Here is a 24,062-nt window from a genome sequence, read left to right as displayed (position 1 = left end):
GATGTTTCAGAGACTGAGGACAATGTTATTGATGATCCAGACTGACAATTTTCAGACGAGGAGGAGAGTGTGCCGCCATCTCTACATCAAATGAAAACCAAGGAATGCAGCAATCATCATCCACAGAGGAGACATGGACATCTAAAGATGGTAATATAAAATGGTCATTATCACCACACCGAAGTCAAGGCAGGCTGTCATCTTCTAATATCATCAAAATGACTCCTGGTCCTACAAGATTTGCCATCACACGAGTTGATGATATTCAATCAGCATTTCAACTCTTCATATCCCCTCCAATAGAGAGGATTATACTGGACATGACTAACCTGGAAGGGAGGCGTGTATTTCAAGAGAAATGGAAGCCACTGGATCAGACTGACTTGCATGCTTATATTGGAATTCTGATATTAGCTGGAGTATACAGGTCCAAGGGAGAAGCAACTGCAAGTCTATGGAATGAAGAGAATGGAAGGCCAATCTTTCGAGCAACAATGTCTTTGGAGACATTTCTCAAGATATCTCGTGTGATCAGATTTGACAACCGTGAAACCAGAGCTGGTCGACGTGAAAGAGACAAACTTGCTGCAATCAGAGATGTATGGGATAAATGGGTGGAAATTCTACCTTTGTTGTACAACCCTGGTCCCCACGTTACTGTTGATGAGCGCCTTGTCCCATTCAGGGATCGCTGTCCTTTCCGACAGTATATGCCCAACAAGCCGGCCAAGTATGGCATCAAAATATGGGCAGCCTGTGATGCAAAATCTAGCTATGCATGGAATATGCAAGTGTACACTGGAAAGCTACCTGGAGGAGCATCTGAGAAGAATCAGGGGATGCGTGTGGTGCTGCAGATGAGTGAAGGGCTGCAAGGGCATAACATCACCTGTGACAATTTCTTTACATCCTACTGGCTTGGAGAGGAACTTCAGAAGAGAAAGCTGACTATGTTGGGAACAATCAGAAGAAATAAGCCAGAACTTCCCAGTGAAATTTTGAAGATGCAGGGAAGATCTCTGCATTCCTCAATATTTGTTTTCACTGAGAAAGCAACAGTTGTTTTATATTGCCCAAAGAAAAACAAGAATGTTCTTGTCATGAGCACAATGCACACAGATGCATCTCTGAGCACAAGAGAAGACAAAAAACCACAAATGATCCTAGACTACAACTCCACCAAAGGAGGAGTGGACAATCTTGACAAAGTCACAGCGACATACAGCTGCCAGCGCAAGACAGCTCATTGGCCCTTGGTAATTTTCTACAACATTTTGGATGTGTCTGCTTACAATGCCTATGTCCTGTGGACTGAAATCAACCAACATTGGAATGCGGGTAAATTGTACCGACGTCGCCTTTTCCTGGAAGAACTGGGAAAAAGTCTTGTCACTCCCAAGATCCAGATGCGAGTCAGACCAGCTCGATCCCCAGCAGCAGCAGCTGTCATTGAAAAGGTCAAGTGTGCGCCATCCAACCAATCTGCAGTGGATCCAGTGGATACAGGTGTAAAGAAACGAAAAAGATGCCAGGTCTGTCCCTCACGAGAAGACATTAAAACAAGCACTGTTTGTGAGAAATGCAAAAAGTACATCTGCAGAAAGCAAACAGTCACATTCTGTCCATCATGTGGACAAAATTGAAAATGTTGAACACTGAAAAACTGAGAAAATCGAGCAAGTTCAAAAGAAATGTGTTTGTAAAGAAGGAAAAACTTTTACTAAATTGTTCTTAAAAAGAGTTATGGTAATTCAAACTGTATTGTATGTCTGTGTTCTAAATGTTTTTTCTAATGGAAAATAAAGTTGCTATTGTTTTATTGTACTTTTTTGACAATTCTGAGTGGATTTACACAGTACGGGTCAAAATGACCCGCAACATAATCGATGTGATTTTTTTTCAACATAATACAAGGGTTAATCTGCATCTTGTGCCATCGAGATATGTTGAAAATAAACTGTTGAATAGTCAATGCAGTGAAAACCTGTCTTTCCACTGTAAGTTATGGTAAAATTGCAGTCATGATAACAACACTTGCAAAGACAGCAAGGACACACATGGAGGGGCCACTGACAGGTCAGTAGTATCTGATTAATTATGAATCTGTTCAAGCATTTTGGTTCATTGAATAATCTGCCCCCACAGTCGGGTCAAGTATGGAGTTAGTGTGACAATAATGAGCATGTTCAACAGGCAGCTGCCTTTATAAGCGCTATTCCAAAACGTTTAGACATATATTTTGCACATTTTCCTTACAAAGCTGGAGGTGTCGAGCTTCTTTCGGCGGGCCAGGTCTGTAATGTTGTCTCCATTGTAGTTGATGCTCTCCATGCAGCCTTTAAAGTTTTTCCTTCCTATTCCCACTGGCTTTCCACTGTATGGCATCCCGCCAAAACTCAACTACAGAGAGACATAGTGCAAAGAGTTAAAAAGAGATAGAGAGTGAGAAAAAAAACGCATGGCAAGAATTCCTTTAATTTTTCTTTAATAAGCTTTTCAGGCTTCTCCTCCCGGTTGCTTTTTATGGATTTACAAGTGTGCACATTCCCATTGCAAACAAATTTCTTACCTCGATGGATTGGACAATCAATTTCCTGTTTTAGGTATTATTGCCTGAACTCTTTGCATTTCATTATCTGATGTTCAATATGTACATTTTATGGGTTAGGTTGGTGCTAGTAATTTGTTTAAATCAAACAGTTTTACCTGCGGGGCATAAAGCATTCACACACACTTTCATGTTGTAAAAATCAGTCAGTTTAGTTCGTAAAATGTCAGGATAGTCACTGATAGATATAGAAGACAGTATAAATTCCAGTACTATATTTGGGCAGTTACATGCTTTTTGTTCGTCATGCTTTGTGACTAAGCATATTTGATTTGAAGGAAAATAATGAATACTACGTTAAAGTGCCAAGCCATAGCTGCACTTTGAGGTTACATCAATATTGCAAAAACTTAGACTGTTAGATACGGTCCTTTAAATTGCTGGGGCTCAAAAGTAATTGGCTTGACACTTGGTTACTAAAAGTTTCTAAGGCAGTCGGTTGTCATTTCAGTGTTAGTTCATGCACAGAAGAGCTCACACATGGCTCAGAGTTAATTAAGAGTTGAGCTTTGACCTTTAGATTGACTCAGTATATAATCAAGTGACCACAGAAGTGGAAAAATGGTGATAGTAAATGTTTATCAGAAAGATATCAAAGGTAGTTGATTTTCAGGGTGTTTTTTGTCTTAAGGAAATAACAGAAAAAGGCAAACAAGCAGATCGGAAAATCATCTGCACGGTGTAAAAACTCCCATTTTGAGTGCTGGGATGTTTCTAGAATGGAGCTATGAGATGGCACACCTCTTGACTATACAACTTGTGCACTCATACAATAATTGTTACTTAAGCAGGCAATCTAAATATTTTTTTCCTAATTTGAAAACAATTATTCAACCAAAAATTATGTCTAAAACTTGTGCAGCTCCACATTTCATATAATAAATGCGTGGTTGAACACGGGGCAGCACACGAGCCTTAAAATCATGCCTAATTTTTTTAAGTGTGAATTTTCTACACTAATTTTATTTCTGATTAAATATTGTGATTTCCTGTGGGCTCCTCTGTTTTATTGTCAGTCCCTCCTGTCTCACCCCATTTAGAAAATCCTGGAAACATCCCAAGATCTCAATCTGATGAAGCAGCAGTCCGCTTGCTGAAAGTCAGACAAAATACAAAGAGACCCCACAGGCAAAAAAGATAAATAAACAAACAAAAACAAAGGTGACTTCAGTATAGGCCCGAGAGAGCATCACAAGGGATGATACAATATGTCCAATGATGCCTGTGGGTAAACGACTTTGGCAGTCATTTACTGTAACACATTTTTCACTCAATATTCACACAGACATAAAATAATTACTGTGACTTCATCTGTATAGTATGTGTCCAATTAATCTGGCCGTTCAGCTTCCCCCACCACATGCCCACCATTATTATTGACTTATTGACTTATTATTGACCTACTATAAAGCTCAAATTAAAGTGGAAGCACTTGAATGTAGGAGCCATTATTTTAGTAGAGAGCCTGAATAGGGAAAAAAAAGAGTGTATAAAAATATTTTAGTTTTTCCATTCATGGTACCATTAATAGATAAATAACTTTTTTACAATGACAAAAAAAAATAAAAATAAAGATACAATCATTGTTTGAGAGACTCATAGCTTCTCTATCTAATATGACTTTTGAAAATTTGGTGACACTATGTTGTGTAAATATTGCAGGTCCTCTTTTAAACACCAGGTGTGTAGGGTGCTCTTATAGAATAGGAAAGCGCAATATAAGAAGAGTAATGTTGTTACTTGTGTTATGAAGGTTCTTTAGTTATCTATATTAGGCAAACAGAAAAACAAGACTCACTAATATGAAAGAAAAGGTTTTCTTCCTCCGCACTTCCGCTACAATCAGCTAATTTTGTCTTTGTGCGGGAGGAGGAAAATGGTTAGGGTTGCCAACCGTCCCTTAAAAAACGGAATCGTCCCGTGTTTAGAAACAAAAGTACACGTCCCGTATTGAGCTAATAAGGGACGCACTTTGTCCCGTAATACAGTGAGAATCAAAAGTAGTCTATAAATGTTTATGGAATTAACGCTTTGTTTGAAAACATAATTCCCAGCCCCTCTTCTGCTTTGTGACCAATGAGCTGACAGCACACTTATTGGTCGAGGAAAGGTCGCTTACGGAGAAAATACCGGAAGACAACAGATGACCACAACAACAAGCATGGCCAACAGGGAAACAAACGCCGACACTGCGGTGCAAGTCTCGGACGACAGTACACCTAAAGCTGGGCAGACACTGTGCGATTTTTTCAGTCACGTTATTCAGCTCCTGCTCAAACTGTACGGTTGACTCGCAGGGGTTAGAAGTTCATAAGTCACGATGCAGGGTCTCACACTATACGGCCCGATGCGACCTGAGTGCTCACACTGTGCCTCCATAACATGAAGGTTATAACAGAAAATCTGTCGCTCTCCCTCTCTCTCTCTCTCTTTCACTCACACAGACATGCCACCACCATCAACTTTGCTAAATTGCTAATGAAAAACATTGATCAGGCAGCTGTGATTGAGCAGCAGTGTAGATCCAACTATTTTCACGGTTGTTGTGGTCGTGATAATTTTGTGATGCCACATCGAAAAGGCTCGGATGAGCTTTCCAAAGTTCTACAAGTGCCTCCATCACTTGTGTCCAGATCACAGGCTGCACAGCCGTGCTGCTCCGTCTTTTTCACCGACGTTTACGTGTTTGCGCGTGAGCAGTGTGAGCGGCTGCGTTGACACCCTCACGAGCGATTGATGATCGGGAGCTGGTCGTGAGGTGTTAATCGCTTCTCGTTACCCCACGTATACTACACGATGCACGATGAAGGCCAAAATCGGGCCGATCACCAAATCGGTCGCATGACTCAAAAATCGTCTCAAAATGGGCCAAAAATCGCACAGTGTAAGCCCAGCATTAGAGCAGCAATGTTTGTTCGCTCAGAGAAAGAAAAAAAAAACAAGGCTGCAAAAGTACAGGGAGGAATGGGAAAAGGAAAACACCTGGCTGGGAAAATGCACGATAACACCTTTAAAGCGCACTGCACTGTGTCCAATTGTACTAAATGCACTATATGTGCACAGTCACAAGAATATTTTTCGTTCTATTGTTTTCTATTAATTTATATAATTTTAAGTTAAGCAGGACAGAGTTCTTTTAAAGAAAGGTTTACTTATATTCTCAAAAGTTAAGCATGACAGGCTTCTGTTTAAGAAAGAGACCTGTTTTACTGTGTTAATGTTGTCATTTTGAGCTAAAAATAAATGGCTAAATGATCATTTGTTTCCCATATGGTCATATCACAAAGAATATGAATGAATGAATGAATGTCTTTTATTCGAGCAACCAAATAATAAAGTTATTGTAATGTACAATTACACAAAAAAAGAAAAAACAAGTTTAGCTCGAAAAGGAGTGGGATGAAGACAAGCTTTTTAACTCCCACCCCTACAATCTTATCTGAGTTTTAAATTTTGTAGTTGCGCAGTACATTTAAATATTTGTGACATACAATTACGGTTATAAAATTATCGCATTGTCATAATTACAACATACAGTAGTGTAAATATTTAGCATCAATAATACAGTCTTTATTACCACCGCTGAATATCACAGTCATCACCATCATGGTCATTACATCCTCTCCGTATATTATTTATATTTTAGCTATGAAAATATCAATGAAGTTTGCTTCCATTGTATAGTTGTAACTTCATCAATTTTACTTTTAAGAATTAATTCTGGTCTACTGTTTCCTAATAATGGAGATAACAGTAATAACAACAGCGTAAGACAATATCAACAGTGTCCATTTCAACTCTACAAAATAATTGTTTATATAAGTATTTGTTGTTAACATTCTATATATAAACAAAGAAAAAAGAAAGAAATAATACAAAGAATATATTATTATTTACTATCATGGATAAACAATCACACACTCGATTCCTTATTGTACCTTGACAATATACATTTTTTGTACCTCGATTTAAACAGATGAATATTTGGACATTGCTTGAGCTCTACATCCATTCTGTTCCAAAGTTTCACTCCACACACAGACACACACAAACTTTTCCTGGTAGTTCTAACTATCTGCCTTTTAAAGTTACTACATCCCCTCAAATTGTAACCTCCTTCTTTATGTGTAAAGAGCTTTTGGATATTTTCTGGCAGTATACCCTTATTTGCCTTATATAGGAGTTGAGCAGTCGAGAATTCAACTAAATCAATCAATTTTAATAGTTTTGACTGCAAAAACAAAATATTAGTGTGACTATAATATCCTACCTTATACATTATTCTTATAGTACATTTTTGTAGTATAGCCAGGTGATGCAGAGAACTTTTGTAATTATTGCCCCACACCTCTACACAATAAGTCAAGTATGGTAGGGCTAGTACACAGTATAACAAAAACATTGCATGGCAGTTTAAGAAGAACTTGGCTCTATTTATGATTGAGATACTTTTGGACACTTTATTTTGTATATGTCTGATGTGTGATTTCCAGCATAATTTGCTATCAATCATTACTCCCAAGAATTTTATTTCTGATACTACATCTATGACTACACCATCTATTTTTATTACAGTATCTTCATTTACATTGTAATTCCCAAAGAACATTACCTTGGTTTTGCTCAAATTTATAGATAATTTGTTAACATCCATCCATATTTTTAATTTCCTTAACTCATTGTTAATGTTAAGTACTAGGTCACTATGGTCGTCGTTAGAATAAAAAATATTGGTGTCTTCAGCAAATATAACTAATTTTAATAACTTTGATACATTAAATATGTCGTTTATATAAAGATTAAATAGAGTTGGTCCCAGAACTGATCCTTGTGGCACTCCACAGCTAATGCCCAAATGCCCCGATTCAAATTCGCCCATCTTCACATACTGCTGTCTCTCAGTCAAATAACTTTGGATCCATTTCAAGGCCACTCCCCTAATACCATATCTGTCTAATTTTTTAAATAATCTGCTATGATTAATCGTATCAAATGCTTTCTTCAAGTCAATAAATATCCCTGCTGCATGTCTTTTTCTATCCAGACTGTTGGTTATCTCTTCTATTGCATCAATGATAGCCATTGAAGTTGACCTTCCTGTCCTAAATCCGTACTGACTTTCATTGATTAGTTTATGTTTGTCAATAAATTTACCTAGTCTATTATTATAAAGTTTTTCTAATATTTTAGAAAACTGTGGGAGCAGGGACACTGGTCGATAGTTAGTGAAGATGTGTTTGTTTCCACTTTTATATATGGGTATAACTTTAGCTATTTTCATTTTCTTTGGGCATTTCCCCGTTTGAAATGATAAATTACATATATAAGCTAGAGGTCTGGCAATGCTATGTATGATTCGTTTAACTAATGTCATATCTATACCAAAACAATCAGTAGAGGTCTTGTTCTTACAGTTGTTAACTACATCTAAAATATCTAATTCAGTAACTCCCGACAAGAACATAGTCTTTGAATTTATTTCTATCAGTGACATTTCGCTGTGATTACTTTTTGGAATTGTTGTAGCCAACTCCGGTCCCACATTTACAAAAAAGCTGTTAAAGCACTCCACCATCTCGTTTAGATTGTAATTGTCACTGTTATTATTAGTGAAATAAGCTGGATATGAGCACTTTTTTGTGTTACCTTTAATAATAGTGTTAAGTATTCCCCATATCTCTTTAGTGTTGTTTTTATTTTTATGTATTAAATTAGTATAGTATAATTTCTTACTAGTTCTTAATATTTCCGTTAGTTTATTTTTATATTTTTTATATCTATACTCTGCTTCTTCAGTTCTTAACTTAGTGAATTGTCTGTATAAAGAATTTTTCTTCTTACAGGCCTTGTGTAATCCTTTTGTTAACCACGGGCATTTAATATGCATCTGCTTAAATCAAATTCAAGTCAAATGGTTAAAAAATAATTTCACACACAAAAAAAAAGAGCTACAAAATTCACCACACTGGGAAGGGTGAACTGGGTTGCCCGGCCCTGGCCACGAGGTGTCCCTTATTTATTTTTCAGGGAGTTGGCAACCCTAAAAATGGTAGAGGGCAGATATGGACTTTATTTTTATTGCACACAAGGATGCAATGAGCTGAGATGCAGTCTGTATCCAGGACAACAACAATTGCTTTATGCTGCTAACAGAACTTTGGCTCTTTGTAAACGTCTGCTAGACAGCATGCTAACACTAAGCTAGCTAAAACCCCAGAGCGATTATAAAGCTGAGTGAATACTGACACCAGCCCAGCAGCCAGACCCTGAACTTCAACATATAACCAAAGCAGTAATAAGCAGTCAGGCTTGCGGTCTCCATTTCTACCTGTTCTTAAGGTACAATCACCATGGCCTTGAAGTCTTTTTAGGCTCTTTTTCATCTTATTTTTGTGTCGTTGGCTTTGCATTTCTAAATACTAAAAGAAAGATTGTGTGTCTGGCCTAATTAGGATAGGGATTTGTAATGATTTGTGGATTTGTGGAACTGAGAGAAAGTAACAAATTAAGCAATGTACTGCATTACTTTAAAGAAAAGTAATGAGCAATGTGTAATACATTACTTTTTATGAGTAAAGAAACACTGCACATTATATATATTGTGCATGAAATACAACAAGTAGGAGTAAGCATTAAAGGAGAAACATGGTCTTTTTGGGAGAACAGATGTGCTGAGAGGAGCATTCAGGTGTGAAGATGAGGGCTAATAAACTGGCACCTGATGGGAAGCACTGAAGAACAGAGGACTGATAAAATGTAAACTGGGTTTCATATTTGTTCTACAGTTATACATGTGTTCGTTTTTTTTTCCATTTTACACACAACTCTGAGCCCTGAAGGAAGCCAAAATGATGGAGGGCAGTGTGCAATTACCAGTCGATGTGTCTGTCTGTCTTTTTGTGTGCATGTGTGTTGTTGCTTGTGCTGTGTGTGCATCTGTGGTGACGCTCCAATAGCCTTAGTAATTACTGCCAAGGGTAGACACAAATGCACCCGGATATTTAGTCTACAGCCCTAAATGGGAGCAGAGGACGCACATACACACAAACAAAGATGCACACAAAATAGAGTGTGCAGACTAAATGTACTGAGTACAGTAGTACACTTGACTAAAAGCTGGTCACAAACTGTAGATAGACTTAGTCAGGCAATGACATTGGTAGAATCTATTTAAGGTTCACCACAGACACACCACACACATGCACACAAAGCCTCCTGGTACACCCTTGTTGTATAGATTTCCCTCCAGATCCCTTAATTCAACAGCTTCAGTTTTAATTGGACTGTGGTTTGTCCTGCCCCATTTCTCAGCATCCTACTTAACAGTGGAATAGATCAGGCATATCAGCAATACCTAGCAAAGGTCAAACACTTACACACAACCACATCAATAAAAACACAAACACACAGACATACACATCCTGAAAACCTTGTGTGTATTCAAAATTGCACACGTGCATGTGCACTCTCACATTACAAACAAATTTCTTACTTGCATGTATCCCATAATCAGTTTCCTGTTATAGGTATTATTAGCTGAGCGAGTTGCATTTCATTAGCTGATGTTCATTATGCCAATTTTATCGAGTAGCATGATAGCTGAGTGTAAAACCAATATCTAATTTCCTGTGTGGCTTTATTTTACTGTACTGATCACTTGTGATGAGCAGTTTAAATGCAGCTGCAAATTAGAAAACAGCACAAGGGCATAAGGCAGCAAGTGAAGAAAGGAAGCAAACACAGACAAATGCAACTTCATGCTTACAACTGCTCACATTGCGGCATTCTCTGCAAAATGTCACCTAAACCAGAATCATTAAGCTCCAAAATCCAAATACACACTGGCATAACTGTTAATGAATGAAACACTGCAAGATACTTCATGCAGTCAATTCAAGTCAGTTGGGTGTATTAGATGTGAATGGGAAAATAAAGATAAGACATTATTTTACAAGTAGAGATTCAGCTTGGTATTTATAGTCTACCTACAAACATTAAGACTGCACTAATGGCAGCATTCAAACTGGACAATTATTGAGTCTGATAGATTTTGACTTAACCTTTTGGGGGATTTTGGCAAAGTCCGCAACATTGTACAGTACAATGTGATATATCCTGGATATTTCCAGGACGGCATAAGAACTGCATTTGCACACCTTCTGACTTTGTAGCACATAAAGTTTGATCCTAATTAATAAATAGAGCTAAACTTATTTAATTAAATACTTAACTTTAAAAATTTTTTTGTAAATAATTAGCCAAACCAAGTGCACAGTTTGGTCCTACACAGTGCAGTGACTATTTGCTGGATGAGCAGGATCTCTAACAGATGTTGCACGGTTACAATTAACAACCATATAGCTGAAGAACTAAGAACACGTCTGTTTCTTCTTTGCCTGGTAGCCAGTCATCCGTATAATAGGCAGCTGGTCTTGGCTGACATTATGTCACCATCATAAGTTGCTTCAATACCAAGACTACCTATCAATGTTATGCTGTTGAATCTTTTTTTTCTTTCTTTCTCTTAACTATTAGGTTTGCAAGCCAACCCTATGGACAGACAGAAGGAGATAAAGCATGCATTACAAATGCACATCTTCAAGTGATCTGACTGGGACTTCTAAGGAGCTTTGGGAGCAGTTTATGGCTGCTTGGACACAACCTCAAAAGCACTATCAGTCAAATTCAAATGTCATATAGTTATTCATATTTATCATGGCAGTGGCAGAAAATCTTGAACTTTTCAACTTTCTCATATTTCCTTATTGTTTGTGTTATTATGTTTATTGGCTTCATCTCGACTTACTTCATAGTCCAAATCGAGGTGGTCAAACTCTCCATTAGTCCTGAAGTGCTGAGTGTGTCTGTCCAAGGTGAAGTTCACATTGCGACGGTAGCGTTCAATCACTACTGAGTGCCAGTGATTGTCATCCAAGAGGCTCCCTGTGGTCACAGAGGTATGACCCAGGATCGAGCCATACTGATTACTGCCTGTAATAAACACAGCATAAGCCTTAAAATGCAGCCATGAGAACGGCGGCTGAATTTGTAAATACAACAAATGGTGTGACCAGGTGCTGTAAAAATAAAACAAATATGTCACACACAAGCAAACACAACTTTTTTTTTACTGATTTCATTTAATTTTAAACTCTAACTTTAAAGGATGCCTGCAGTAAGACATCCTTGGTGTGTCAGACACACTTCTGGTTAACAGTGAATCATGATTCACAGACATATGGATGGTATGGGCTTTTGTTTCCTTCATGAAGAGGGGGAAATTGTGTATTAGAATCTTAACTTTTCCCTTGACTAATATAATTTCAGCAAACCTCCATCAGTATATCCATTGATCCCATCAAAGCACAGCAAAGTGTTATTTTTTGTATCCCAATTCATTTCCATTATTTCCCAGCTAGACACACATTGATGGAGGTTTCAAAACATCCTCACATGTTTAAACATCACTGTAAAGCAAGACATGTCTGAGGCTGATACCGTAAAGACCTAAATCCTAAACACTGTTGGAGAAGGATCACCATCAAGAGAAAGTTGCTTTTTCTAACTCTGTGGCATTTATTTGTTACCCACCCAGGTTTATCTGCAGCAGCAGCTTGGCTTTACGGAGTTCCAGTGTGATATAGTCTCCCTGCTGGCCTTCCCCATGGAGAATCACACCCTCACTTTCTGACGTCTTAAACCTCAGTGCGATCACGTCCTTAATGATCTTCATCTTCTTCACCTGTGTTAGCAAACACCAATGACTTTGTGTGATTGTTTGCAACACTGGTAACTAATTTCTGATTAGATTAAAATGAAACATTATGTAAAAAAACAACAACAACAACTTTTCACTTTAGAAACTTTTATACTTGGTAACAAAACAAGACAATTTTCACTACCCAGTGTTCAAAATCTACATCCATTTATTTATATATAGCTCTCATAAAAAATGCCAGTTTATCGTGATACATTTGAATTTTTTCATTCTAAGTTTTTATTTTATGATCTAGCCTATATAATATGCAGGTATATGCTGTGTACCAACTAACAAGACTCCAGACTCCAAGACTTCTATTTAAGGGCAATAGTTTTAAACACGTATAGGATCCCAAGTCTTGATAAAACACAATGACGAACAAAATACTGAAACTCTCTGTTAAATATGTTTTCCAATGTTTATTAAAGGACTGCCATAAGTTTGTGTGACTAGCAAAGGAATGATCAATATAACCAATACCCTCTACTAGAATTCATTACAGGATCTAGTCTCCATGTTCTACAATGACCGAGTCAATATTGCTTTTTATATTCCAGTTTATTCAAAATTGAATATCCAATTCCAATCCAATAATTTTGAATATCCAATTTTAAATATTCGACTACTGAAGTTGAAATTTGGGTACCTTAAAACGATATGAGATCACACCCTGCCCATCAAAATTGATGATGTCTGCCCCTAAAGGAGGAAGATGGAATTAAAAGACAGGAAGAGAGAGAGAGAGAGAGAGAGAGAGAGAGAGAGAGAGAGAGAGAGATTATTATTTAAACAAACACAAAACACAAACATTCAGATACATTAAATTCAAACCTGACAGTAATATTTAAAAGAACAGATGCGCTAATAATAGATGAATGTGTAAAAGGGCAAATTAAATTAGATATTATATTGCCAGCTCAATTTCTGGCTTTACATGCCACAAATTGCCTTTTTCAAAGGAAAATTTTTATATGTCACAGTAGGAAGAACACGTTGGCTAATTGACACACATTTTTTGTTTACTGGCACACTTGCTATTAATCATGTTTCCTTTTTAATGCTATACGTTAAGATTAAAAATAATTGCAATAATTAAAAAAATGATATGCCTTTTTTACACATTTAAAAACTGCCACACAGATACACCTGCATGCAGACTGAGCTGGGAGCTCCAACTTATCCCAGATTCAGTGTAAGCCGAGGTTAATCGAGGAGAACTCAAGCCATGTGTGTCATGTTAAACAAAGTTAAAGTACAAAGAAATGCTATGTGTATATACTATACGTATAAGTGAAGGAGCTCAAAAAAGAGACAAGCAGTGGCATGAGGATGATTTTCAGACCTTGAGCTCAGTAATAAAGAGCAGTGCTTGAGGCATCTCTTCAGTCTTACTATCATCATGACAAGTGTTCGAGTGGTTAGTGGAGAACACATATGTGGCAAGATTGGTTGGAGAATTTAGAGAAGAGAGCACAGGAAATGATGGGATAACATAGCTAGGGAAAGAGATACAGGGATAATGATGCACAGTCACACTGCCCCTCAATCTTATATGATTTCTTGGGTTTTTACTTATATAAAACACAGAAATACACAAATATACTGAGGATGCCTTTCCTGATAAATAGTTGAGGGGAGGTAGAGGGAACTTACATCTGTTCCCTTTGTTCCAACTTCTCAAATGCTGTCTCGCTTTCAGTATTTTTTGCTGCTTCACCCTCACCCCACTCTTTCCAATTTCATCTTTCTCCATTACTCTCCACTCTGCTCTACTTGTTATTTATTTTGGTTCTGTCTTTAGTTTCCAATCTTTCTTCAGTCATTTCACTTTGATTTTTGTTCTGTCACATTTATGGTACAGGCATTGGTGGTATCTCAGCGTCCAACAGTTTTATATGTCTCTGAAATTTTAAACTACAAAATGAAGTTTGACATTGAAATGTTAAACTATAACTACATAATGCATTTTTCAACTGCTTAAATACTAGCTTCAGTTCTCTAAAACTAATTGTCAGTGGCCTGAACGCATATATTTAATTAACTTGTAAATATCCTGCTACAGTAATGTTTGGTTTTTGATTTTAATGGTCAGGTTGTTGTTAGTCAACATGACATAATCACAATGATCATAATATAGCATGCTTAATTAAAGTTTTGTGGATATAAATGCGATGTTACTGTCATGAAATTAAAATTATACAGGTGAGTAAACAGTGTAAATTAGTCATTTTAGCTGCTGGTAGGTGGTTGCTTTACAACATTTTGATGAAATAATAGATGTGCATAATTCATGTTCTCTGTGCTACAAAATCTTGCAAAACTAAAATGATACAATGCTTTTCTAAGGTTTTACAGGTGCAAAGGTGCATCCTTGCCCATTGTTAAATGGTTGCCAGGGAACATGATCACATTATAATATACCATGCATGAGTTTTGCTGATATAAATTAACCATTAATGTTGTGAAATTCAAATTATATGATGGGTATTATGAGTGCATAGATGTTAAATATGGGTTATTATCACTCATTGGTAGGTGGCTGCTAGGCAAAATGATGATGTCATAACATATGGTTCTATAGATAAGAACCTTAAAGGGATCTAAGATGTACCTGTGTGCCAAGTCTGGTTGCTCAACTCCTGACTGTGTAGGTGGAGTTTGTGGGCGGAGAGAGATTTTAATTTAATCCTACGTAAAGTACTATTTTTTTTTTATCCTATTTATTGTTTTTGCAAAACATTTAACCCATTCTAACAGATTAAAATATAGTTTTAAATGTGAAGCTATTGTGATGAATCAGAGTAACTATAAATCAAACTAGGGACCACAAGCCTCACCTTGATAGTATAAAATGTTTCTTGATCTAATGTATCCATTCGAGTTAGTAGAAACTTGTTTCAGGTGTTGCTGGGAGGAGCCAGAGACAATGGTTTCTAGTGGCACTCTGGACTATGTGAAATTTTCTCTCCTGGTAAACACAAACTGACTTCCCTTTCATAACACTGAAAACTAATTCACATTTTAAATCACATATCTGTGTTGGTTTGAAAACAATACTTGAGATGTAACTTTCTCCTTTGGTCAAATAAAGATAATTGTTTCAGACTGTTTATCTGTCATGAAAGCAAGTTTTATTTGCAACACCATACATGCGGTTCCCATGCTTACTCTAATGTAATATTGAGCCCGAGAGCCAGAATGATGCTGTTTAAGCTGATGCTTACTCTAGAATTAGATACTATTCAGAAGAAAATCTCCATAAGTACATTTCTTAGCCTTGACAGATTATGATGGCGATACATCATACTGACAACAGATTTGGTCTTTGGCATAAAAAAAAAGCCACGGGTTGAAGTCAGCTGTGAAAGAGATTGCATTTGTATGGAAAATTAAATTTGTACTCTCTGTTTCTGTCTGATTCCCCTTTCTCTCACATATTGCTTCTACTATTTACCGACTCATCTATGAAGTAATTGATTTGCTGTTGATCCTATGTTAATCAAAATGGAAATGAGCATGTAAATTCCACAGCACGGTGAATCATGACTCCTTTGCAGCTTGCACCTCTGGCACAACCACATCCACACACATGCATACAGATACTGCCTTTTATTGCATAGTCCTAGATGAGTCATAATATGGCATTGCATTTAATTATCATACATTTTCAGAACCCAGAATTATCATCTACAACCAACATATTTGGTGATTATGCTGGAAACATAACATCTATATTTATCTGCCTCTTTTTCCTCCCACTACTTCTCTTTTGTGCTTTCTGTTTTCATCCTCTTTCCTCTGCCATTGCCCAACACTGTACTTCTCCCGTCTTTCATCTTCCGGCTTGGAAGCGGGAAAAACATTTACAAGAAGCTGATTCTAGGGGAACTGCAGAGTCAGGGAGTGAAGGATGGCTAGATGAACAGACAAATGTATGAGTTCTCATTTTCTGACTGAATGCTGAAGAAAGAAGCAGTGACAGCATAATCATGAGGAACCACTGCAGGCTTCAAAACAAAGATGACAGACAACTCTGAAAGATGATGCACCTGACCAGAGGGAGTGTGTGTGTATGTGTAGTTGTAGTTGTGTTTCCCGCTTTCTGTGTTTCTGCTGATACTTGAGTTTTAAGCATGTGTCTTCCTTATTTTGCATTTATTATACATCTCAAAACAGATGTCACTGAGTGGTGGACAACATTCATATCTGTCAGAAACACAGACTCTCTGAGCTTAGTTGGGCCTTGAGACAAGCAAGTAGGTTTCTTTTTTTTGTTTCGTTTTTTATTTTTTGTTTTCCTTCCTCGTCTTCTTTTTTATTTTAGTGCTATTTAGTGAAAACCTCAATCAGATTAGAAATAAAAATAAGACCGTAAAGTCTATATGTGACCAAGAAAAACTGGTGGTTTGGAAGTGACCCCATTGATTTTTTCCCCTGTGTGGGATCAATTGCAAGTAGTTGCTGTGAACAACTGGTCCTCAGAGGTTTACCAATCAGCACCCGTCTTTGGGTGACCGCTTTTGGTCTGAAGGCATCTGGTGGGAGGCAACCTTCCTTGGCCCAACTCGGCTGGATTGAGTGCCTTAACTCTCAAACATATTGGCAAAGGTTTGAAATTAATTTCCATCTTATTTACAAATGCATAGAGATTGTGTTGATGTGCGCAAATTCTCTGCTTCACCAAACAATGATGCAAACACACAAACCTGAATCAATCAGGTTCAGCCGGCAATTTACTGCAAATTGCACCAAATTTAACACAGAAAAACGTGTCTTAATTTATGCCAACTACATGCGTAGTAGTTGGCACTATAAGTGTTTATTTATTTGACATGAGAGAAGGAAATGTTATAAGAACTCTCCTCACGTCCAACTTCTAATAGAAGAGTTCACCCTTATTCCATAAATATATAAACATATTTTTAAGCCTCCCCTCGTGTATTTGAGCTGCCATGCTGTTTTCAGAGAGAAACATGTGCACTACCTTTTAAAAAAGCTAATACGCTATGTATTATTTTGTTACTTGCTTCCAGCCTTAAAAGTATGCTGCTCAAGGTTTAAAGTTGGTTGCTAATGAAATGAAGTAACTATGTTTTTGTTCATTTATACATTTATAAATTGTAAATTTTCCCTGTCTGGTTTGGGCTGCACTTCAATGCTGTTCAGTCAAAAATGACTCCAGACTGTCTTGTTGGTGCTTTATTCTTGTTTTTATTTTATTGCTTTCTCAATTAAGCAAAGCTGAAAGACAGCAACTAACTGCAAGGGATCTCACACCTGGTCTCTGCCTTTAACTTCAAAATTTCAAGGGTAGAGAGATTGGAGGCACTCATTGTCATATTTAAGAAACCAGTTTGAGATTATTTGAGTTTTGAGATATGCTTTGGAAGCAAGCATCAGAAGATGGGTGCACTGTAGTCATAAAGGATGGACATGGTCAGCAGTGATACTCAAGTATGATACTCAGTTGGCACCGAGAGCCCTAAAGTGTGCCACCAACAGCAGCCTGAGCCTTGAAAGAAAGCAGGATGGATCCATGTTTTCATGTTATTTATATTAAATTCTGACCCTGCTATCTGAATGGTCCACCTGTTGGTCTCCTGTTGTCCAGTTTTGATAAGTCTGTGCAAATGGTAATATCAGTTTCCTATTCTTAGCTCCTATACGTAGCTCTTTGTGTAGGCCTCTGATGCTGCAGCCGTCTGCTTCATGGTTCAACATGTTGGGGGTGCTATTCTGCATACCTCGTCTGTAATGACAGGTTATTTGAGATACTGCTGCCTTCCTATCAGCTCAAAGCAGTCTGACCATTCGCCTCTGCCCCTCACACAGAGAACTGCCAATGCCAATGTGAAACAGTGAGTTTGGATCAAGCCCAATTTAACTTTTTCTGCTGTCTAAAGTAAAGTGGTAACCTCTTTCTCAAAGTGCTTGCGGGTATAGGCTGCATAAGGTATGTTTCACATCCTGCTCAAATACTCCAGAACCACTGGTGCTTGACAGCATGCCCAATGTTATGTAAGTTATTGATTGTTCCTACATTTCTTTTGCTAAATTTGAGAAATATATCTTGCTGAGTGTTACTGGAATACTATGACTTTTTCCAAATTGGGAAAACTGCATCCAGATATTGTTCCAATTCTATTATGTTTTAAAGCTAGCTCTTTCACCAAATCTGTTCAAAATACATTATCTCTTATCGTCTTAGGTAAAAACAAGGCCCCAGCAATTCCATGTTAGGATCACTGACACCATTGATGTGTGAGAAAAGTGAAATGACAATACCAACAAAATGAGCTAAGTGTGATTATAAATGTGTGGGGAGAAGTAATGTGTATAAGCTTGAAATGAACTGAATGGCTGTGTTGCTCATGCTAGGAGTGCCTATGCACGCATGTGTGCATCTGTATGTGTTAAGTGTATGTGCAGCACATCTCGTGGGCCTTATCATTACTGTCATGCTTTTCTTTTGACATGGGAAGGAAATGAAACAAGGAAAATATAATCAATGAACCGAGGACTGACTGGAATACAACGCATGCCCTTGCATTCACGCACACAAACGCACACGCGCACACCCCCTCCCTCACAAACATATCCACGCATAGTGCAATCACATCTCCCGAATGAAAGATGTATGTGTGTCACTTATAACCGTAATTTATGCAGAGCCTTAATTGAAAATTGTTATCAGAATCAATTTGGCAGCCTTTAATAGGATGAGGGCAAAGAGGCTGCAAGAGAGCCAGTTCCCTGGATGATGCATTTGTTAGAAAGCGAGAGACAGTGTATGAGTGTTTGTGTATCTGTACATGTTTGCGAGTTTGCAGCCGTGCTCTGCATATTGCTGCAAATTGATTTTATTTGTGCATGTATGTATCGTGGCAGGCTTTCATGCTGGGATTGTGTTTAATTCACATGCAGAAATAGCTCCATTGTGCCTTGATTGGAGCTGACAAACCATCATTAAGTTCTCCACATGGATCCACAATTTGAAATGCTAAGTGCTAGGCTGCACATGTTTAAAGCCTGTGAGGCTACTAGGAGTATATTTACTTAGGAGTGGAATCTATCTGGTTTCTTTAAACGGCTGTTGTATCTGAGTGTTGTGATTCCAGACCAACCAAGTGACTGTAAAGCAATTAATATGCAAATGAATGCCTCCACCTTTGATTATTGTTCTGTCTAATAATGTGTGAAGATTCAAGGTGTTACAGGTGTTAGATTAGCCGTGTGTGTAAGAGAAATATAAAAGAGACATTGCAGGTGTTCTCCAAACCTGTTTGTGTGTGTCTTTGTGTGTGCGTGTGTGTGTGTGTGTGTGTGTGTGTTTATCTCCACTCACAGTAGGAGCATCCGTAAACTTCTATTCGCAGACCAATCCGTCCCTCCTCGCTCCATTCTAACGGGATGAGCCTAAGGAAGCGAGCCACGATTCCCTGCTGGAGCTCATGGCGAACTGCACTCTCTGAGTTGGAGTTCCCAGAGAAAGCCTATGAACATAATCATTCATATACACACAGACATAGAGAGAAACACAAACACACACACACAACACACACAAATTAAATACATCAAAGCCACAAGCCTGAAGACAAACAAGCAGCTTCAGGACTTCAGAACAAGAGTATTTGTTCCACTCACCACATCCTACCCTGAAGGTGCTCACTCACAAAACATACAAAATAATTATGAGTCTACATATCTAATATGCCCACCATAGGACAGTCTAACCGTAGGGAATGTTAGGAGTAAATTGCATATTGTATTAAGCTGCGTATGCATTAAGAAACTCCCTGCTCACATCAATTCATATCTAGACTGATTTATGTGTCCCAACAAGTAATAGAGGCTTGTAACTGATGAGGTTTACAGTTCTTTGCTATATTAGCCCTTTGTTCCACACAGCTGGTATACTGTCTAAAAACTCATCTTATTAAAAAAAAAGGCATCTTGAAAAGCAAATAATGCCTATTTAACACTTCTAGGATTGCAGTGATGCCTAATTAAAATGTCGTATTTATCTTTCAATTTTAAGTGTCTCTGCACAGCCCCAGTGTGGCTGCAGTTCCATGACTGAACATGTGCTGGTTGTTTTGTACACATCATGGCTTGACAGCATGAGCTGCTCTCCAATGTTTTGCTGTAAGCATAATTATTTGATGTCAAATTTCAATGACAGGCTACTGAAGTACATCTCCTGACAGTGCATTCCCCCTTTGCTGTTTTGACTTAAATGTGACTGACTGGAGTCTTTACCACCCACTAAAAAAAATAAATTGTATTTACATGGAAAAGAGAAATGAGACAAGGATGGCATTCACTTCACCAAATACTATAGAATCCCACTGGATGAGTAAAAGAGGCACTCGTTAAAATGATCTCCTCTTCTCACTACATCATTCTTGTTTTCTTTCCTCCTACTTAGTTTCTCTTCCTTCACTTGACCTGATACATGACGGGGAGAACCTCTAACCGCCCACTAATCCACCTCACCACAGTCCCTGAACTATTTTCACTTCTGTGCATTCTGCTCTGCTCTCTGAAATAAACACACAACACAACCCCGTTCCCCCATGCATTACTTTCGACACACACATGCACAGAACAGTTTGCACACACCACTGGGGAGAAGCCTCATTAATAGCCTAGCAGGTAACTAGAAGAGAGCAAGACACTAGACAGCCATGTGTTATTTCAGATAAGACATGGAGTGGGCAGAGCAGAGCATGAGTGTATGGGAAAAAAAATAACTTGCACAGACAGCCTGCTTTCAGCTGACTCTTCAGTGACCCAAGAATGTACCCCTGAAGATATGCTATCTGCAAAAGGAGGAAATGGTCAAGAGTTCACACTTAGCTCAGAGCTACTGAACTTCCACTGTTGTGAAGGAGTGGACAGTGCTTCTTTTATCAATGAATTCCTCTCAGTTTCATATTTAATCTTTATTTATTCCATAAAGGTTTATGGAATAAATAAAGTATGCCTTTTGAAAGAGAAGGTTGCAGCGTAGTATTGTATGTATGTCACCAATAAATAAGTAAGTAAATAAATAAATAAAAACAGCAAGCACATTAATAGTTATGCTCCTGACCATGACATAGCTAGAGTTATGGCTTTTACACCCAAAGACATAAAATCTCGCAAATCCACAAATTGTCGTGGTTCTGCAGGAAGTTTGGACACATCCATCAGTGGCTAGGCAACAGATCAAGCAGCCACTCTGATCATGTGAAAGACAATACTGTTTAACTTGTGCAACGACTGGTAACTGATGATTCAGCAATGCAAACCTTAAAGTTACATTAAATTTGCTTTTTAAAGCAAGTTGACTGGAAACAGCATTTTTTCTCTTCTTTTAAATCATAGCAATTAAGTGGAAGTTGCCAGGTGTAATTGCTGCTTATATCGGTACTTTTTAAAGTAGCTTCCACACTATAGAAAAAAAAGGACTGGAGTACCTACAGATTACATGGACAGTAGCTGCTAGGTCATGAAAACCCATGACACGAAGCTCCTGTCACATAGTTTTTGTGCTGATGTTAATACCAGAGGAGGTTTTTGAGTCAGCACAGCACTGGTAACTTTGAGCACTCGGGGAGCCTGTTATGACTTCAAACAATGTGCGCTGAGCTCATTTCATAGTTGCATACCGCATCATCAAAACACTGGAAGTCTGAAATGTCTCCATAACTGAGATATTCCTTTATTCACCTGGGCTAACGTTACTCTTTGGAGCTGTTTGTGCAATTCTACAATAGCTTCTTCCCCTCTAACCCTTATCTTTTTCTTTTGCTGTTAAATCTTCTCAAGCTTTCTTCTCCTGTGCTCTCTATTGCATGTTTGTCCTTCAGTATTCTGTTTCCAAACTGCCTGTAGTGTTGGCTTCTGATATGAAGCACAATGACAGTTATATCTACAATCTGCATAAATACACACAAGCATCCATGCACACATATAGATACAGACTGCCAATGCACGACCTTGCCATTTAAGCAATTATGAAATGTTAAAACCTGATGTCACTGTTAAGATCGCCTCATCGTTGGGTATAAAATAACGAAAGAGGAAAAAAATCTTCTGACAATTTTTCTGGCTGCATGCAGATGACTTCAATTCCTTTTTGTCCAGCTGTCACCTTCCTCTCCTTGCCCTTGTCAAGGTATACCAGAGAAAGAAAAAGAAAAAAGAAAAAGAGAGAGAACAAAACCATTTTTTTCTTCACCCAAAAGCTCAATCCCCCCATCCTCTTTTTTTTTTTCCCCCTCTATTTCCCTATTGTGTTCATCCCGCTTTCTACACTTATCTGTGCTTGGCTGAATGAACAGCTCAATTCAAAGGCATTACTATGCAGAGTGGGGGGCAGAAGGCAGGATAGGGAAGAGAAGAGGAGGATGAAGATGAGGAAAAAGCTGTGGATGCTGAACACCTTGCAAAAGTCTGCCTAGTGAACCATTTAATTCCCTCTACTCCAAAGTCAAATCATTAAGCGGCAAACCAATGAGTAATTGGAAATATATGTGTGTGACTGCCTGTGTGACAGTTTATGTTGAGGTGTGTGCACGTGTGCGTGTTTTATAAGCAACTTTAGAGCTTAGACACTTTGACGTTTTGTTTAATCAAGAACTGAGGTAATTTACGGCAACAAAGGCCACAAAGTGCCTGAAGCAAATTTCAGAGTTTACTCACTAGCTGCTATGTGCATGCGTGCAGAGTTGCATATACTTCTGCATGATTCTGCCTACTATGTACAGTATGTCAGTGATATGTACAGTTAATGTTAGATTAGTTGGTTTACTTGATACTTGAGAAAAATATTTACTGCTATTTTATGTAGTTCTGTGAGGATGTGCATCATATTTTGGAATGTTTAGAACAGTGTAAGTTAGTAAAGGACACACGCATGATTTCAGCAGTCCACGAGATCAGTGGGAGAAAAGCAATGAAAGAAATCTTGACTTGGAAAAGAAAATAATGAGGGAAGCTGAGAACCAGCCAGTCTCTGTGCTGACCATTTGGAGCACAGGGGCTGTCATTCAAGAAAGAACAAGCCAATCACTTTCCTACAGCTGGTCAAAAAAATACCCCTGTGGTCTGCTCTGTCTGACATACACAAACACACTTCGCTTGTATACGAGATAGACATCCACGTCGGCATGCTCGCTCTCATAAACAGACCCTGGCAAAATTCTCCACACGCCCATTATCTAACTGCTCAAAAGCTCTCCCTCATTGCTACTCCTCACCCGCTTACTTATTTTCCCTGGCTGCATGTTTTCATTTCCTGAATGAGCATCTGTCCTTTCTGTCTATTCTCTCTCTTTTTTGTTTCACTGAAAATCAGTCTGTATATGTGCGAGCATATTTCTGTTTGTGCTGCGTGTCTGCGTTTTGACAGCCAGAGAGAGGCCCTTCCAGAGAACAGATCTCTAGATACTGAGAAACAACAAGTGAAAGCTATTTTCTGGCATTTGCTTGTTGCTGCTGGACTCTTTGTTAGACCAGCCCAGAGTCAGGGCTATTGTGTGTGTGTGGATCTATGTGTATGTTCCTTCCAAACAGGCAGGGGAAATCAGTCCGGCCTGGTCTGGTCTTTTGTTTTTATTGACAAGTGTACGAGACAAAACAGAAGGACCATAGAGAAATTTGTGTTTCTGTGAAGCCCTGTGGGTGGCTGTGTCTGTGCCAGGAAAA

The 24,062-nt window shown here is 38.2% G+C and overlaps 1 protein-coding gene across 2 annotated transcripts in view; it reads right to left on the bottom strand.

Annotated features, from left to right (window-relative positions):
- cntnap2a (contactin associated protein 2a) overlaps window positions 1-24,062 on the bottom strand; it is a 388,888-nt gene that overhangs the window by 174,979 nt on the left and 189,847 nt on the right. For both annotated transcript variants that reach the window (XM_076888097.1, XM_076888098.1), the window contains exons 4-8: window positions 19,714-19,861; window positions 13,015-13,067; window positions 12,200-12,350; window positions 11,415-11,599; window positions 2,257-2,400 (exon numbers count right to left, since the gene is read on the bottom strand). In XM_076888097.1, coding sequence (XP_076744212.1) covers window positions 2,257-2,400; window positions 11,415-11,599; window positions 12,200-12,350; window positions 13,015-13,067; window positions 19,714-19,861 — 681 coding nt within the window. The remainder of the gene's footprint in view (window positions 1-2,256; window positions 2,401-11,414; window positions 11,600-12,199; window positions 12,351-13,014; window positions 13,068-19,713; window positions 19,862-24,062) is intronic.

Source organism: Maylandia zebra, linkage group LG9 (genome assembly GCF_041146795.1).
Source record: "Maylandia zebra isolate NMK-2024a linkage group LG9, Mzebra_GT3a, whole genome shotgun sequence".
Taxonomy (NCBI): Eukaryota; Metazoa; Chordata; class Actinopteri; order Cichliformes; family Cichlidae; genus Maylandia; species Maylandia zebra.
Note: the sequence above shows the minus strand (reverse complement) of the source record. Positions and strands in the feature narration are given on the sequence as shown.